Below are 20,203 nucleotides of genomic sequence, written 5' to 3'. Positions count from 1 at the left end.
CACAAAGATTCGAGAGATGCTACACAGCAGTGAAAAACAAACTCTAAAAAGCCTTTAAGCAATAGAACCCCTTAAGTGCAATTCCATTTGTTCTTATCTCCCAAATACCTTGACAGGCACCGGATGACCACTGTTTCTCAAAGGAATCACACACTTCAGCCACTTGTTCTTTATCTCCATTTTATAAAATCTGGATGTGCTATCTCTCTGTGGGGAATGCAGCAGATTAAGGACAGTTGTTCTCTATCTTCTTTGTATTAGTTCTAAAACTTCAGGGACTCTGATCGCCCCCTCCCTTAAGCATTCTCAACATTTGTTTTCTTAATAAGAAAAACAACTCCCATTTGCTAGTGCTTTGATCGGTGGCTTTCCTTAATTGTACCATTAGCGAGGACACAATGTCATATTTGCTTTGCATTTCCAAAAATATTCCTATCTACCATCTGAATGTTGACATGAGGACTCTCCTTTTTCTTTAGTACCTGCTATTAATTGTACTATTTTACTTCAAAAAGCTGAAACATGCTCTGGTTCAATTTTGAGTCTCTCTTTAAGACAAGAAAGATCAGGAAAATGGATGGCCTCTGAGTGGCGAGGGTACCTGACCTCCCATATAAACTCATTTCAGTTTTCAAATTTCTCTCTAACCTCATTGTATAACTTCGTTTCACTCTCATTTCTTACTCTCATTTTCACACAGACACCGGGGCAAGACTTTGCCTGCAAAAAAGCTTGAAATGCTTTAGGGCCATGGAATGGGATTTTCGGCACTCATTTTATTTATTCTCTTTGAAATAAAATTTTTGTGTAAAAACTTTTCTATAAAGGAACTTTTCTATAAAGGAAATTTGAGGGCTGATATGTAAATTGTTTTTCGTCATTAGGAGGGAAAAAGTTGTTTTGGAGGAATGTTAGAAAAAATCTCTGCCTCCTACCCAATTCCATTTGTCTCTTCGGTGCTCCCTCCAGGTACTGATGCTAAGTATCTGCTCTTGCTCTCTGTGGTAAAGACACGACCTGCACCCCTCGCCTGGGTTTTTGGCCAAAACCAGCAAGTTTGGTGACAAAGTTCCACGCCCTGAGCAGGTTCTCTGACTTTTCTTTCTCCACGATCAGTCCCCAAATCCCTCACTGTCTTCCCTGTTCATGGGACAATAACTAACTCTTCAGTAGTAACTATTCCCTCTTTTGCTTCACTACCATTGGATGCAAATGAGATTGAGAGAAAATCCTGTTTTTCTGTAAGACACCCTAGGTGTTCCAATCATGACTAAACTGCTCGTTAACGTTGATTTGCTTATGCTACTTAACTTCTCTAAGCCTCTATTTTTTTCTCTGTAAAATGAGGATGAATTCTAATTGCTTTCCATAAATCACTGTAGAAATTACACGAAAAAATTAATCTCACCAAATCAAATACTCATTTCTCTACGACTTTCAGTTCTCCTCCCTCTCTGATACATACATGGTAAATATATTTGAATACATTTCTTTCGTGTGGCTTCACCCCATACATTATATTAAGAATAGTAATCACAATTTCCATTTATTGAGGAAAAAAAGATAAAACCTGGTTATGATTATGCACCTACTCTGTACCAAACAATGAGGTAAGCACTTTACAAACATTTAATCCCATGGAAAAGTTATCTTCTTTTTCTATATCTAGAAAGTAAGGCCCACAGAAGTTTAAATAATAATACCAAATGTCCATTAACTATAAAGTTGTAATTTTGGTAGAATATTTCTTTTATAATGACCCGGTGTATTAAAACCAAGACCACTCTACCTGCCAAAGACCTTCAAGACAGGGAGCGCCACTGTCATGAGCCCACAAATGCTACTCTTAGCTAAATGTCCACTGTACCATCCCAGGATGACAAATGGAAAATACTTTTATGCTATTTATATATTATATATGTAAAAAGATAAGGTTGTCTTTTTATAAGAAAAAAAATGCTTTAATTGTTATGTTTTTTCCTTTGTATTTTGGGAACAGATTTTCATCCTCTCTCTCTCTCTGTCTCTCACACACACAAACACACACACCACTCCTGGCCTCTTTCTCATAAGGAGCTACTTAGTGTTTACCTCTTACTCATAGGCTCTATCACCCAAAAACTGTCCATAAAGTCTATTCTCAGCAACATGACACTTTTCCCCTCCACCTTATAACATTCATCCATGACAATATATTTTCAACTGGTGAATTAGCCCCTGGGGTTGCCAACACAAATGCAGAGGAAAGGAAGCTGTCATTCTTTTTAAACGATGGGAAGTCTCACCCATCATTCCTAAAGCAGGGTCTTCCCTTAAAGTGGCGCCAGGCCCTACACTCCATCACTCGAGGGCAGCTCAGCACAGAGTATTCATCACAGCGGCCGATGGAATTATTTGCTGGCAGTTTAAATGGGGCCGACTTGTCACAAGAGTGACAGCCTGGGCAATTGTTTGCCCTCTGGGAACAGGTGCAGGCAGGTTCAAATGAAACACATCCAAATACTAACAGCAAGATTCTTAATCATGTCAATAAAAAGGATGCACCAGTGTCTAGGATTCAGTGGTCACAATATGCTTCTTACACTTTGCAAGATGAAATGCTGTCTAGTTTTTCAATAGACTGTTTTAAGGAATCTATCATGTCATTATCATTTTTAATATACTTCTTGTTTGCTGAATGAAATCTGATTCTGATACCCTGCATGCTAAAAAGCATGTTTTTGAATAACACAGGGTCAGGTTATCAAAATAAAAAGATGGAAAAGAAAAGGCCCTGGAAGTGGGAAAAAGAAACAGTAATAAGCAATGAGATTTTATTTTAGGATAATGGCAAAGTTTTAATGTAAATACCTAGAATGCAAAGGAGCTCTAAAAAAAAGACTGTTCAATAACATTATTATCGAAAAAACAAAATAAAATGCCAGTTTAATCTTTGGCTCTTAAGTTTCTCGACATTGTGGACTAGATTTTATATGTTCTGATAGCTTTTATTACATCTGTATTTAAAATATCATATATCCTCTATCTACATAATGTACTTCTATATAATGTTTTTAATAACATTCTGATAATTATCATATAGTGTAGTTGTAACTAGATACGGCACTAACAAAAACGTGTTAGTATTCTTGGGGTTAATCAAGTAATTGCTTAATATTCACAAAATATCTTTTAGGAAATTACCTCTGTGAGGAATAACAAAGACAACACACAGTCCTAAGTTTTGTAGTGTAATTAATTTCTGTGTTATTAACTTGTGTAATTAATCTGAGGAGCAAATTTTAACACCCATGAAATAATAAGTGAAAAATGAACTACTGAATAATAGAGTTTCACAAAATAAAGAGCTCAGTGACGGCTGCCGAAGTAGAAGTCTTACGGAAGAGAAGGGGCTGAGTTGAACTAATAAGCAAAAGGCCTGGGAGTGGGTATGAGGGGGTCCAACCAGGTAGGAGAAAGGTAAATTTGGGTAAATTGAGAAAAATGTCCATTTTTAATTTCCTCTGTTTAAAAACAAGACAAAAAACAAAGAAACAAACAAAACAGAGGCTAGGGAATAGGATAAGCTGAAGTTAATGCCTCTAAAATATACATTCTTAAGGAAAACAAAACTCTTTTATTTGGGGAGTTTGCTTTAATTTTAGATAAGTAAACACTGTCTTACTTGAAGAAATGTTTCTCCAAAATCCAGGCTCTGAAGTTTGCATCTTGGTGCCACCACTTTCTGGCTGGTGAGTCACTTACCTAATCTCACCATTTCCAGTTTCCCAGCATGGAAATTAAAAGTCCTCTTTTTTTGAGGTTGTTTGAGGTAAATCAGATAATTCATGTAAAATATTTAACACAGTGCTTAGCACAAAATTGAGTCTTAAATATCACCTACAGGATTCCAATTATTTATTTGCAAGCAGTATTCAATGTTAAAGTTTACCTATCACTGCCAGTTATTCAATAATTACAGGTCTAAATGATTAAAGCTTTCCTTTCCAAGTAAGATACAAATACTGCCTACATCCCTGTCTGCTTGAATAAAAAACTGCTGTCTTGGAAACGATCCCAAGAACGCAAGTTGGTTATGCAATACACAAATAAGCCCCAGATATATTGAAATAAGGTACCAGCTCTTTATGAAATCAATACTTGATAATTCTCCATCATTATTGAAGACATAAAAATTTGAGTCCTTTGTGTTTTGAACCAGTTATATTTACATGTAAACACACTTTCAATCTTTTCCCAGGTTCAAGTCACTTGTATAGTTTCTTTAAAATTTGACTCAAGGGGCATCACTTTTCCATAGAATTCTTTAAATTTTTCCATGTCATATAGGAAAATAAATTTAAATCCAATATTCGCATTCAAATTGCGAAAAAAAGCTCACATGTTAGACATGCCTAGAAACATTAAAAAATAAGTATTAAAAGAAATTACAGAAAATTACAGGCCTAATTTAAAGCTTTATAAAAAATTTCAGTGCTTGACCATTAACACTGATTAGTTCTTTCCACTCTAATAAAGATGGTAGCAAATCTTGCTTTCAAATTTACTGAAAGTTAACATCATTCAAATTTTTCACATTGCGCTTCACTCTACTTTGACTATCAGGAAGCTTAGGATTACATTTTTAGTTCAAGTACAGTCATGGTTTCATGTTCAGTTCCTGGTAAAATTATCTTTTCTCTTACTCTAAATAATTTCTGTTCTTTATTTTATTGTCTTGAATATGTGTGCATGAAATTTTAGATAGGTTTGCTTGAATCCCTTCTTGAAGAGAATAGAACTGCAAACTAAATATTTGCTCTTGTGCTTACTAGATGACTTATTTATGCTTATATTATCCCAATATATTCCTTGAATTTAAAATTTTGAAATTTTTATATAGAATTTTGAGAGGTGAAAAAAGTGGGGGGAAATGAATAGCAATTCAAAAAGTCATCCATAATGTTATCGCATTCTAAAGCAAATGACAAAGACATATACATACTTAATTATAAGAGAGAGTTATTGTCATTACTGGCAAATGCCCAGAAAGTACCTGGGAAGATCTTTGATTTACTAAGAACCACATAGCCTTGGCCAAACCCTTTGATGAGATAAAATGAGTTCCTTCTTTGGACATTATTTTGGTAACTTAAGATGTTTTAAAAGGTCTTAAAAGTTTTAAATACACCTCAGATGATGAGGGTTTCTTTATCTACCTGAAAAGTTCTGTATTTTCCCTGCGAACATTCAGAGTCATTTTAGGCTTGAAGATTGCAAGGGAGAAACTTTGCCAAGCGCAATAATCCTTCCATAAACTAATATGCCAGCATCCTGTGTTCAAGGTAAGTTAAGGGAAAAAATGAACATAAATAAGGGAGGAACACTGAGTAGATTCCCCTGTGCTATACAGCAGGTCCCCACTGATCTCCTCGATGTTTCATAACATGTGTATATGCATGGCCGAATCACTTTGCTATACAGCAGAAGTGAATACTACACTGTAAGTCAACTTTACTTCAATAAAATGCAATTTTAAAAAATTAATAAATAAGGGAGGAATTTTCAATTTTTCCTTTAATTGAATAAGAGCCACTTTTCATTTTTCCAAAGTCACAAAAATGGTATGTTATTTGTGTGTGTGTATATATAAAGGGACGTAATAGTCTGAGATTTTTTCTTTAAAGTTGTAACTTTGTAAGTAAAAAGAAGATGTGTCACTATGAGCTTTACCTGACGCCCTGATGAAAAGTCCCAGCAAACTAAGGAAACAGAAAGGATTAAAAAGTGACTCCATAATTTGGACATCCACGGAAATGCGTTGATGAGCACCCTCTGCTCAGGCAACCAGGCTCTAAGCAGTCCCCTGAAAGAACATTATCTCATTAAACATAAGAAAAAGAAAAGTAGTGAGTACACTTGCTAAACAGCCTGTGTCACATGATAAGCTAAATAACTTGCCTTGCTTATCTTCTTCCAGTTCACTCTCAGAGCATCCAGCCCCTTCATCCTTCACGTTGTCATCAGCATCTGGTGCCTTCCGCAACAAGGTTTCACTCTCCTTTTCAGGGTCTAAATGATCTTTTTCATCATCTGAGGGTGACTTTGACATCCCATTCATCTGATCATCAGCCTGTCCTTCTTCATTAGCTTTCTCATCTTGTTTCTCCTCGTCGACTTCAAAATCTTCTTCATATTCTGAGAAAAGAAAATCTCCACAGTGAGAATGACAACAGAATGCCTAATACTGAACCAATTTCCACTTTAATGAGAACTTTGACTCCATTATCCTCTCCTCCCTGGGCCTTTCTTTGCTTCTTTTTCACACTATTAGTGAACATGGAAAACTAATAGCAAATGATCAAAGACTGCAATCAGTTACATATACAAGAGCACTAAAGAAATGAAGCTCCAAATGACAAGCCTGAAACTTCATAAAAGTTCATTTACAAATGGACATCATCATCTACCATAACCAAAAAGGACAAGAGAAGAACTTGCTGGAAAACAATAAATTAGAAATAAATTAAAAATGAAGAGAACAGGATTATAATAATGAAAGTTAATTTGGAGATCCAGTGAGGTCATATTTCATAGGAAGAATGTTCAAAATATTTGGATATCAAGTTAATGAATAGTGAAGTGGAAAAATTCAATTAATCAAGCCCAAGGCCCTGAGAAGTAATACTGTGAATAACACATTCTTTGAGAGAACAAAATGGATATCACGAAAAGGCATTATGAAGGAGTCTATATGAAGGCTAAAACTGAAATCGCATGCGTTATTCATCCCGACAATCAATAAAATAATTACATTCTAAGGATAAAAATTCTTATGAAATAGAATATTCCTGTCACTGTCGTGACTGGGCTTCATTCCCTACAGAAGTGCAACACATCTGTAGCAGAAAAAAGAAACTGTCACATCAAGTAAACGCCAGCTGTCCCCTGTGGTTATAATTTTTCACCTTTCATATTTAATTGTTCCCCTTTTTCTTCCACCAAAAACTAAAAATCTTGAAGTGACAACATGCCAAGTATAGAAAGCAAAAGGATTTCATGCAGAACCAATTAAGCCAATAAACAATTATCTTTAAAATAAAATTACAGGGAAAACAAAGGTTTCCCTATTTGTCTTTCAGTTATTGGTGAGTCTGGTTTCTTCTCCAGTGCTAGGGGCCTCTTGGGTAATTACTTGAGAGCTGTCCATCCTGCCACAATGAAAGAAACTTAATTTAGAAATGCATGCCTTGTGCATACAAAGTTCTGTTAATGCAAAAAGTGTATGAGGGCCATGTGAGAAGAAAAGTGAAATCAGATTCTGCAATGAAAAAAGGCAAATAAAGAGAACTCATCACGAGAATGTTTTCATGAAAGAGATTTAATATGGAGAAAGAGAAATGTGACTTATTATCAGCAAAACAAAATTATAAAATAAGTGAGAAGATAAAAAATTTTACTTGTATTGCATGACATAAACAGGAAATACCAATAAAAAATATTTTGATTAAAATATTTCAGGGCAAGTAATAGGAGAGTTCCTAACTTGGCCCAGTAAACTGTCAATAAGTCTTTACTTAGAACCTTTTATGTGGAAGAGGATGCAATTGAAAGACATTACAGTAACACAACTCCACTAAGGTAGCTCCAATTTTTGTTGAGGAAATAAGATGTAGGTACATAAGAAATACTGTATGAATATTACAATAGTTTTTATACATAGTCCTCAGTAATGTTAACACTACTGGGCTCAACTGCTGTGTATTTTTATGTAGGGCTCATGATTAATTATGTGAAAGAGTGTCAAATGAATGGAATGGAATCAAACAAGAGTGGAAAGTCATTTGGAGATTATGGAAAACTTCCTAGAAGGAATAATTGATATTAGCCACAGAAAACACACAGAGAGAGAAACACATTAGAAACACAGAGATATTTGCTGCTGGTCAACAGATAATCAGGGGCCAGACAGTAGATGAATAAGGGGCTGTAATTCCATCAACAGTATTACATAGTGGTGAATAGGAGGGTTTTGAAATATGTGCCCAGGTACCAATTAAAACACTTAGCTGTGTGACCTTAATCCATCTGATCCACATCATTAAAATTTAGTTTCTTCATCTGTGATATGGGTGGCACCTGCCTCACAAAGCTATGGTGAATATTAAAAGCGATAATGTAACTGGGCAGGGCCCTATGGGGCTCCTGTGCACAAAAGCCTATGTCTCCCATTGCTTTTTAGGAACTAGGCCTCACTCATCCTCCTTTACCTTCCCTGAATTCAAACAGTTGCTAATCAGAGAAGGAAGGAGCTGCAGAGACCAGGGAGGAGCAGTCCAGAGACAAAAGTACAGCCTTGAAGCAGGGTCCTGGTCCCTCCTCAAGGAATAAAAACAACAATATCTTGGAGTTCTTCTACAGAACTAAAGTCCCCAACGAATGGAAGATGTTAATGAAGCATTCTTCATTCCGGAAAGAAGGACTCCCAGAACTAGTCCTGGGACCACTTAACACCAACTCTGAAAAACAATGCAAGCTTGCACCTACCCTGATCCTTACCTGTGCCCTATTTTCCACTCCTAAACTATAAAAGTACTTCCTATTCTCTCCCAAAGGGGGGCACAGTCTTTAGGGCATTAGGCTGCTGTCCCCTCCTTTGCCTGGCAAAGCAATAAAGCTATTTCTTCTCCCTCACCCAAAACTCAAGCCTCCACATTTCTATTCGGCACTGGTGAACAGAGGCCTGAGTTTCGGCAACAGTAATTCCTAAAATATGCTTCGTACGGTGTCATGGACAGTAGTTAAAGCAGCTTTGATTCCGTGGTGGAGGGAGTTGGTCACAGAACAGAGGAAATCACATACAATATGTGCTTTACTGACAGCAATAGACTTTAACGGAGGCACCTGATTAAAATCGAGAAGTACGAGTGTCCACAATTAGGGCACAATTTCAGTTATATTATTGAAGCAGAGGAGAAAACTGAAGGACCAGGGAGTCAACCACAAGAACAATCTGTGCATCCTATTTGGCAGAAGCATCAATGTTTTCTCTTAAAATAGGAAATTCAAGGCTGCACTGGCTTTGTTCTACCCACCAGGATCATCGCATTCAAATATTAGCCTTCTATTAACCATGAGCACTATATCAGCATCACAGCTCAAAGCACACCTCTTGTGTGTCACCTACTCCTGTTTTCAATATGAATGCACTAGTGGCATGCTTTCTGGATCCCTTTTCATAATTTCTTCTGTTTCCCCGTCTCATCTTCCTTCTTCCAGAGAATGTAATTAGCTTGTTGTTTACCAACCCCACTAATGAGGAAAGCGAGTCAATGTGAGGTCAACATCAATTCAGCAGCAGCTCTCCCTGGCTGACCTCCACACAGGCTTCTTGCTGCCCTGACCATCAGTGGCTGTTCTACAGAGAGCTGAAGATGGGCTCCACTTTTTCTTCTTTTTAAATGGAAATGGGCATTTAAAGTCCATTAATGAGCCAACATAGAAGAAAGATGTAGGGAAAAGCTGTATCACAGGCATAAAGTATGCTACTCATAGCACTGGCTATGTTGGTTTAAGAAAAAAAAAAATGCAGAAACTGAACATGGCCCAAATAAACATAACTATACGTCCTGAAAGTTAAAACACATGAAAACACATCCCACTTATTAATCTTTCTGCTGTTGCTGTTGCTATCTATAGATACTTAATATTTTACAGTCTAAGAATAACGACTAGAAAGGCTCATGCAGAGAGGTAAATTGGGTCAAAGGGTTAGGAGTGAAATCTTTTTTAGATAGTCACATTATTTCAGTAATACACACACATAAGACCCCAAGGCTGTAACAACTCTGTAATTACTCCCTTGGATTTCTGAAGCCATTGGGCAGCAGCTGGATAAGGTGAGGAAGAAGAGCTCTAGGATCTGCCCCATTCCTGATGCCAGCCTTCCCCAGCCAGCCCAGCCCATGGTTATTGCTCCTTTAATCCAGGCTTTGTCTCCTGGGTCTAAGAGGGACACAAAGGCAGCTCCTCCTTCCTGATTCTTTGCACAGTTTCTTGTTTTCCTTTCCTACAGAATGCATCCTAATTCTGCTACCTTCTCTGTATATATCTGAGCCTCAGTTTCTTAACCTGTAAAATGGAGAGAGTAATAATATCTACCACATCAAAAGGTGAAGATAAGATGAAATGGTGTGTGGAGAGTGCCTGACACTTTTATTGTTATTATTATTATTACATATTATTGTTATGTGTGTGTGTGTGTGTGTGTGTGTGTTGAGGTGGCGGGGAGAAAGAATAAGAGGAGGGGCAGAAGGCAGAGGAGGAGGAAGAAGAGGAAAAGGAAGAAGGAGAGGGGAAAGGGGAGGAAAGAGAAGAGCAGAGTAAGAAGACAAGAAAGGCAGACAGGCTCTAGGGCCCCAGGCCTACATCAAATGTTTTTTATCTACGGAATACTCTATCACTGTACAATCATATAAGTTGTGCCTACCTGATGCCAAAGCATCCATTTCACCAAAGCAAGGTACATTCAAGAATGGAAAAAACAGGCAAAATTCCATTTGGTGAAAATGGTCTCTCCCAGCAGAAGTAAACAGAACCTCTGGACTGTGTCTGGACAGAGACACACAACCTCCCCTCCCCCACTCCCCAACAGAGACCTTCGACCCTCTGGACTTTGGCTGCCCTCCTCTAAGGTGGGCCACGCAGACCTCCTTACAAAACTGTCAGGGGTTCCTCAGGTGTAACAGAGCTGCCTGAAGATCAAAACTGAGTAACATTTAATGGATAATTTTGCAAATGTGTAACATCCACATTTTAAAGACTTAACCCAACAGCAGCAAAAAAGAACCTGGTGTTGGTCCTTACCGCATTTAAATATGTTTTCTTGGTCAACTTCCCAAACATCTTGTCCTGGCTTTCCTTTTCGTTCCATTTCTTCAACAGCAGTTCTCACTTCATCCACCTCTGTGTTGAGGTCCTGAGCTGAAAAAATGACTGAAGCAGAGGCTTTGCTGCCCTCCATGTCTCTCCTTCTTGGTGTCAGGTACTCTTTGCTCCTCCTCAGCTTCCCCTCACCCTTCTTCAGTTCCTCTCTTTTCTCACTACTCCTTTCTTTCCTAGGTTTTGGTGAAGTTGTTTTTTTGTCAAGGCCCATTGCAATAATGCACCTAAGAAAAACATTAAAGTTGTTGATTAGCCTTTATATAGAGCACAGTGGACTGCAAAGCTCTTTAAACCACTTATCTCTTATTCCAGAAAGAAACGTTACAAGAAACATTTTTATTATAGCACACATAGTAAATTAAACTATTTTCTCTTTATTAGTACTGAAATCTTGTAAACACAACAAATTCTTAATAGCTTTACCCACAATAATGAACAAGAGAAGAAAGTAACTTAAGAACTTAGTCTCAAACTAAATCTTGTGCCTTAAAGTATATTTGTAACCTTATAACAGAAAAATTTATATATATATATATAAATTTAAGTCCTTAAAATCATTTGCTAAAAGAACATTCAAATCTATAAATAAGAGGAAGCTAAGATAAAAATTATCATCAGAAGAAAGATGTCATTCTATCTTTGATAATTTATTATTCCAAAAATACAACAACAAAAGATTAAATACAAGGTGAATCTAAGAAACTAGCGTTCCCATCATGGTACAGTGGATTAGGATCCATAAGGATGCAGGTTCAATCCCTGGCCTCGATCGGTGGGTTAAGGATCCAGCATTGCTATGGCTGTAGGGTAGGCTGGCGGCTACAGCTCCAATTCCACCCCTAGCCTGGGAATCTCCATATGCTGCAGGTGCAGCCCTAAAATGCAAAATAATAAGAATAATAATAATAATTGATTTTTTAAGAAAGACACAGTCAAATATCATCATGCTCTTTAAGTAAACACTTCAGGAGCCTGAATGCTTATTTTAATAGAAGTGTCATTACTTTTAGAATGGCATTTTTAAGCCTATATTAAAATCTTTTGGTGATTTTTGCTAGCAGAAGCTTTTTGTTCTTTGAAAATGGCAATAATCTATAGAGGTTATAAAGTCATCCTAAGTCAAATCTGGTGAGCCAGCAGATGATCTGTTGTGAGCCACACGGGAAGTCCAGCCAGCAGATGATCTGAATTAAGGCGTTAAAAAATACCTTAAAAGATATGTTATAACAAAAGTAACACGAATAAATTCTCCTGTAGCTTTTTCCTGTCAAGTTAAATACCACAATAGGAATTCCAATAATGATAAGGTATGCATCATTAATAAAGATGACAGTTATGATCATAAGGCAAGTATTGAGCACTCCCTCTGTGCCAAGCCCTTTGCTGGGTACTTTACATACAGTATCTTCTAGGATATATTACTCCCACAGACCAGGACCTTAAGAACTATCATCACCACTCTACAACTGAGGAAACAGGCTTCAGGTGTTCCATGACTTGCCCGAGATCACCCAGCAGGTTAGGATGGAGCTGGATTCTGCTCAGGACTGTTAGACTCCCCCACCTCACACTAATGTACACCCACATTGTTAGACGACAGGTATAGCCCTCTCCAATGACTAGTTACACAGGCAAATGTTACCCAGGTGGGCTTACCATCAGGGCCAGTATACACACTCTCTTCACCAGAGACTAACACAATCTGCAGAAGTTTTCATCAAGGCCTGGAGACAATCCCTGCCCTGAAAGAGGTGCCTGGCAGTTGCCAGTCTCCACGTCTGTCCTCCTTTAGAAGGTCACGTGTCCCCTTCTCTCCATGTCACACAATTATCAGGGAACTGAGCTATTAGAGTGGGATCAGAAGGCAGTCAAGACTTGCCAGTTCAGGAAGAATAGAAACAATAGGTAAAATCTGAAAATTGTCTCAACGTGAATCAAACCCAATGGCAATTTCTTAAGCAGAAGATTTCACTGTATTTGAGCCCTCCCTAGACAAGCAGTGGCACAGGAATTGATCTTAATTAATTCTCCCAATAAGCAAATACGAGAACCCAGTTATATCACTTATCCTTTCACTATCTCCTTATACAATAAAGCTAAAAGGATATCCACTCAAAGTAACTATAGGCTGTGAAAAATGGGATAGTAAGAACACCCATATTAAGTATGATAAATATTTCTTGACTATACTGATATAATTGCTTTCCTTGGAATAAAGGCGTCATGAATCTTCAGAGACTATGATTACTAGCATCGCCTTCTGTTCAAGCTGTTCTTCCCTTATCAATGGCAACACCAAATCTATTGATTTTGAGCCTCTGATATGCTGTTACTTCCAGTTTATGTTGTGACTGTGTAGAGGTTTTGATGCCTCCCTACTGCACGCACAGACTTTTTATTGCCCATCTGCTTAAGGGAATTGGACAAACAAAGTGGGTAACATCTGTGCTCTCCTCGTCACTGACTACCTATTTGACTTCTGAGTACAATTTGAGGCGTTGATTCTGATTACTAAGGCTGAAAACAGTCCTCATTCTACTTGGTTAGGCAATTCTTCATGCGTTTCACTCTAGCGACAGAAAACTACCATGCCTCTTCCAACAGTTCCCACAATTGAGGGATGGGTATGACTATGGAACCTCCACAATTTCGAAGTGACCACTACTAAGCTTTCCTTGTTTGCTAAGGACCTAAACAAGTAATTCCAAATCCGAACTCTCTATTGTTTTATTTTACCATGTCTTCCTTCTTACCAGTATTTTTTTTTTTTCTTTTTGGCCACACCAACAACAGCCAGAGTTCCCGGGCCAGGGAGCAAACCTGAGCCATAGCAGTGACAATGCCTGATCCTTAACCTGCTGAGCCACCAGGGAACTCCAGTATTTTAACTAGTTAAAATTAATTTAATTTTTAACAATTGGAGGAATGAATGCATGTCCTTCAAAATAACTAAAGAAAGGTATTATTATAGATGTAACCTCCCAAAATTATACATTATTATAAGTGGTATCAGTTTCCTTAGGGGTAGTTTTCAACTTTCACTGGAGTTCCGCAGTGTTGGGGCTTCTCGAATAATCAGAATTGTCTCAAGTAGGGCAGAGCCAAACAAGCAAGACTGGAGCACTCATCTGCCCATCCTTGCCCCATTTAAACCAGTCTGCCTCAACTTTCATCTGATCTGCAGTAAGGAGATATCAAATAACATCACACTGTTCCATTTAGGATATTCACAGATTTCATGTGAAGAAATGATTATGAAGCTGACAAAAAGCTGAAAACCAATGTCCTATGAGACCTGCACATTTTAGTTGACAGTAATAGAGCTTACTCGTAAAATACCATAACCCTGTTGTTATTATTATTGGAAAAGGTCCAAGAAAGAAGCTGGAGGGAACCAAGTAAAATCACACAAAGAATTGTATGAAAGGGAAAGTAGATGTTATCAATCGGATTTTGGTACTGATTATTAAAACTCTATAGAAAGTATTTAGGACCAAACATTTATAGCAATTCCAAAAGAATGCAGTGTGTTCATGCATGGATGAGTGTATATAAACTCATTAGTTTTCCTGGGAGTTAAAGGGAAATCTGTTAAATGACTGCCCATAGATATGGAGACTGCACATTTGACTTGGAACAGAAAAGCACTCAGGTGGGTCCTGAATACACCTGGGCATTCCTACTACAGTGCCTTAAACCATTCACTGTCCCACTTGCTGGATGACTCTTTTATACCTCTTCTCTCTCCTAAAACTTCCAAGTTCTTCCTCCCTCAGCCTTAACCTTGGCTGATAAATTCCTGTTTGACTAGAAAACAGAAACAATCAGCAAAGAGCTTCCAGTTGGTCCCAACACATCCAACTGGTGTCTCTCTCTGCCCTATATACCATTTTATTTCTCCTACCATAGAAAAATGTTTCCCCCATCTAAGGTTAACACATCCATTTGAGCCCTAGATCCCATTCTTCTCTAGTCTACTCAAGCACTGTGCCCCAGCAGTGCTTCTCCCTCTATGTCATGCTTGATCAATGTTTTTCTCGTCTAGGTTATCAATCTTATTATCAGCTTTTAACTGTGTTATCATATCTCCCATCTTAAAAAATAATAAGACCCCTCAGATCCCTATATTCTCCTTCCTGGCTGCCACCCAATTTCCATCCTTTATAACAAAACTCTTTAATATGAGTTATCTATAATCTCTGGCCTTAGCTGTCATCCAATTGCTTCTTAAACTCCCTCCAATCAAGCTTGCATTCCTACCACTCCACTATAATGCCAAGATCACCAACAACCAATATATTACTAAATCATGCTCAATCTTTACTTGCTTCATCTATCCACCTATTCTACCCAGTTGATCATGCCCTTAGTCTGTAAACCTTTTGTTCATTTCCAGGGCATTATTTTCTCTGGGTTTTCTGTCTAATCACTGGTATTCCTTCCTAGGATTTTCCCTGGTCCCCCTTTAACAAAAGTGAACCGGATCTCATTCCACAGATATCTTTCTGCATTCCATTCTTAAGCAATCTCATCCCATCTTTAAATGGCATCTGTATGCAAACCACTCTCAAATTTCCAGCCTGGACGTCGCATCAGACCCCACGTTCACAGATGCAACTGCCTACTCAACATCTCTACTTGCATAGCTCATACATGTCTCAAATTCAGTATGTCCAAAACCAAAATCCCCTCATTCAATTCCAAAACCCACATCTTCCATAGTCTTCCCCATCTCTGCCGGAGTCCAGCTCCAGCAGCCAGGGTGTTCCTTCAGGGATGGACGGTGTCGGTGGATGCACATGGAGACAGCCTCTTTGTCCCTTCTTTCAGGGCGCTGGACTGCTCAAATTTTATTGGCATAAGTGGTTGATTATATAGACAGTTTTTTAACTACAGATTACATCATAGTGTTAAAAGTACATTGGTCAGCTTTTAGATTTTGTTTTTCAATCACATGGTACAGCAGCAATACGTCATGTTTTAAAATCTTTAGCCTAACTAAATTTAGTGAGTACAATTCAAGGACAAACAGGCACAACATATCATGTGGGAAAGAGGAGACCCAGCACCATCCATCTCATGGCCAGCCAATTCCCACAAGCCGAAGAAGTTACAGACACAAAAAATCTTGTCTTCAGACTAGTGTCTATCTTCAAAGTGTCCTTGGCAGAGAGACAGTGTGAGAAAATACAAATCAACTTAGCCAGCTATCACTAAAAGCTTCTAAAATCAAAGACAGAACTCACAGCTAGGTTTCTTTTGATCATGAATAATATGTGTCTAACGTCTATAAACTATTAAAATCCTAACTCCAAAGTTTACTGTATAACTGGTTAGTAGACAAACACTATGTTTTTAATTAAGTTGAATTTGAATAGGGAAAAGTCCTTCAGGATGAAATTCTTATCATATTATTGTTGTAATTTTGTTCAATCACAAATTACCACAGGAAAATAAGAATGGAAAATAAGAATAGTAAGTAAATAATCAGGAAAGACTGAGGAAAACTGAATAACAAATAAAACAACAGGAAAGACTAGGTCACCCGAGAAACAATCCATGTTCTCCAGCGCAAACACGGAAATTGTTTTCCCAGAAAAGCCCCAATTCTTCCCCGTCAACATCAACATGAGAGCCGTGTAACCTGAGGCCTGTCCTCGGATTGCACTGTACAGGCAGGTCTCAGCCTGCCCTCGGTTTTTCACCGTACAGGCAGGCTTCAGCCCGCCCTTGGTTTTTCACCATACAGACAGGCTTCTAACCTGCCTTTGGGTTTTTTTGCCATCAGGCAAAGTCCCTTCCTTGAGTTCCTGCATCTCCTCAGCTCCCCGCACATCTCCGTACGTGTTAACTGGACATCTTTCCCGTTATTCAGGCCAAAAGCTTTTTAATTATTTTTGACTCTGCTCTTTATCCCATTCCTGTATCCAATCCATCAATAAATCCTGTAAACTCTACCTTCAAAATACATCTAGAACCCAATCACTTGTAATTCTTTCTTCTATTCTCTCCCCTCTGGATTAAAGTTGCTTCCACCCTTCCTCCCACCCTCCCTAGTTATTTTCCCCATAGAAGCTATTGTCAGATTATGACAAGCCATTGCCCAAAACCAACCTTAGAGGCTTCCCATCTCTCTCAGAATAAAAGTCAATCTTTGCAATGACCTTAGGACTCTACAAAACTTGACCCTACTGTCTCTCTGACCTCATCTTCTATTCCTGTCCCATTCCTTACCTTTGCTCCATCCACACAAGTTTACATATACCAAGCATAAGCCTACCTCACACCCTTTGAATGCCCTTTTCCTCTACCTATAAAACTATTTGGAAAAGGAATCTTTTTTTTTTCTGGTTTCTGCTTAAAAGACATCTTACCAGAGAGGCCTTTATTTACAATCATACATAAAATAATACTGCCCTCTGACCCTTGTCCCGCCTCATTCCCTATGCCTCATCCTTTACCCTGTTTTGTGTTCATCACACTTATTAACATCTGACATACACTAATTCATTGGTGTATTATTGGTATACTGGCATGGGTTTACTGATGTGGTACCTGTTCTTTCCCTATCAGAAGGGGTTCCATGAGGACAGGTTCTTTGGTTCCCTCCCAAGTTCTAGCATGGCATAGAGTCAATTCTACATGAGGACTTTCAGGAAAGAAAGAAAAAACTTTAAAAGGCCTGAGAGCAAATCTCCTGATTTCAAACAGAATATCTAATATGAAAGCTGATAAATATCCATCAAAACTGACCTTTTATCATGCATTCTATTATCCCTGAGATTGAAATTAGGTGCATGAGAACAATCACTGGGCTATATAATAATGCAGGCACACCTTTAATATGTATAACCTATTTTCTCCAACGATATAAGCCAGTTGCTTGACACATGTTTTGGGGCTCAGCCAAAAATCAGTTACTACAAGGATTGATGGGGGAAAAAAAACCTCTCTCCTTCCTTTCAGAAACAAAACTGAAAGCATTATGAGGAAAGGAAGAGAAAGAAAAGAAACAGAATTTGAAACACCACCCGCTTTTATCCCCACTATATAATCCTTCTGGAAACCTACTTTATATCTTATACTTTTTAAAACAACACACAGGACTGTGATAAACAACTTTTACTTAAATATTTTAGGATCATCTACAATGATATCATTCTTAACAAACTGAGGTGAGAAATACATCAATAAAAGCATAAAAAGAAAAATGTACAAAACTTGCCCTCTACCAAAGGACATTTGTTTCCGTACTTGTAGCAAGGAGATGATCTCTCGACACACACAAACCCAAAGTAGCCTCTTTTGCCTCCAAGTCTGGAACCTTTTCGATGCTTATATTCACAGCAGGAGCTTAACCTATTCACCTGTATCCCATTCAGGAAGAAGGTGAGACTGAAGGGAAAACCATGGTGCCTTTTGGAAATAAATTGAAAGGTCTCTGGAATTGAAAAGGGAAATACATTAGTGAAAGCAACTGACTTTGAACTAACCTGTTCTAAATCACATTTTTCTGTTAGATAAGTACAATATTATGTTCTATGTCTCTTTTTTAAATTGAGGACAATTATTTAATCAAAAAACATATTCTATTACTTGTTTATATAATAAATACTCCAAAGCATTATAAAATTCTTTGACTTGTAATAAAATAGTAACACCTAAAATTATATAAGTCCTTAATATGGCCAGGCACTACGTCTGATTATCTTGGGTGTTATTATTTCTCAACAACTCTATGAAGTGGAAATGTTATTATCACTAGCTTCTATAATGTGGAGATTTAGGTTTAGAGAAATTCAGTTATTTATTCAAAATCATACAGTATGTGGGAGTAAGCACTTGAATCCAAACATCTCTCTAGATTCTATACCTCTATCTTGCTATGTTATCTGCTGATAAAATACATGACAAAAGACTACTGTGAGCTCAGTAATGCTTTTTTTCTTGGCTGCATTCATGGCACATGGAAGTTCCCAGGCCACGGATCTAACCATGCCACAGCAGCAACCCAAACTACCACAGTGAGAATGCTGGGTACTTAACCCACTGAGCCACATAGGAACTCTCAGTAATACTTTTAAATAAATTTCTATTTTTAGTTGTTACTTGAAACATCCTGAAAGATATATAAATGAGGCCAAATTATTCCATCTCCAATCTATTCTCAGCTCTGCCTGATTTGAGACCCCTTCTTGATCCCCAACCCACCCCAAAGTCCCACCAATAAATTAAGTATCCCTCTTGCAATCAACAATGTTTAATCATTCCAAGTCTCTATAATGATCTTTGAAGAGGTCTCACTGTAGAGGTCCCAAAACCCAATGCTAAGAGACTCTATTCTACAGAGTGACTGAGAAACCTGCTTCTCATTACACTTCTAATGTCACTTCTTATACAAGAAGCCTCCTTGGACAATTCCAATTCTACCAAAATTAGGCTTGACAATTTTTCCTCTCTGCTCAGGACACATTTCCTATTGTTGAACTTACTACAGTATGTTAAAATATGGCTACACCAGTGGTTCTCAAGCATTAGTGTGCATCAGAATCACCTGACAAGCTTATGAGAACACAAACTGCTAGGCTTTCCCCCAGAGTTTCTGATTCCATAGGACCCAAGAACTTGCATTTCTAATATAAAAAAGTATATAATATATATAAACTGAATCACTTTACTGTATAGCAGAAATTAACACAACACTGTAAATCAACTATACTTCAATTAAAAAAAAGAATTTTCATTGCTATCAAGCTGCCGTGTGAGGCTCACACTGCTAGTCCAGGGGCTCCACTTTGAGAACCCTGCTCTAGGTGTTTGTACTCTTCATATTTGTGAAATCCATGAGAGCTTAAATCGGTCCAACTTATCTTCATTTCCCCAGAACCCAGGACAATGGCCCCACTGTCCCAGATGGCCCCCAATAAATAATTAGTGAATTGTTATTTTAAATTATTCTTTCATAGTCATCTCAAAATGCTGTGTTTATACCACATTATGACCCTAAAAAAATTTAAATCAGATGCAATTTGCACTAAAGAATAAGCTTATTGCAAAGGTATTTCTACCATTTATACCTTAAGATTTGTGATGTGAAATTAAATAAACTAGGAAAGAGAAAATTGGCAAGTTAGTGTCTGGAGAAACTAAGATACAATAGATTTAAAAATCCACCTGTTTTAATGATATATATATATATATATATATATATATATATATATATATATATATATTTTGTCTTTTCTAGGGCCACAGCCGCAGCATATGGAGCTGCCCAAGC

General features: G+C 37.7%; 1 protein-coding gene across 2 annotated transcripts in view; it reads right to left on the bottom strand.

Moving 5' to 3' along the window:
- Window positions 1-20,203, bottom strand: part of ERICH3 (glutamate rich 3) — a 110,107-nt gene that overhangs the window by 21,280 nt on the left and 68,624 nt on the right. For both annotated transcript variants that reach the window (XM_047788634.1, XM_047788635.1), the window contains exons 9-11: window positions 18,178-18,364; window positions 10,846-11,147; window positions 5,941-6,177 (exon numbers count right to left, since the gene is read on the bottom strand). In XM_047788634.1, the coding sequence (XP_047644590.1) occupies window positions 5,941-6,177; window positions 10,846-11,147; window positions 18,178-18,364 (726 nt within the window). The remainder of the gene's footprint in view (window positions 1-5,940; window positions 6,178-10,845; window positions 11,148-18,177; window positions 18,365-20,203) is intronic.

The sequence above is a fragment of the Phacochoerus africanus genome, chromosome 8, assembly GCF_016906955.1.
Source record: "Phacochoerus africanus isolate WHEZ1 chromosome 8, ROS_Pafr_v1, whole genome shotgun sequence".
Lineage (NCBI taxonomy): Eukaryota > Metazoa > Chordata > Mammalia > Artiodactyla > Suidae > Phacochoerus > Phacochoerus africanus.
The sequence above is the reverse complement of the archived record's forward strand: the minus strand, read 5'-3'. Positions and strand labels throughout refer to the sequence as shown.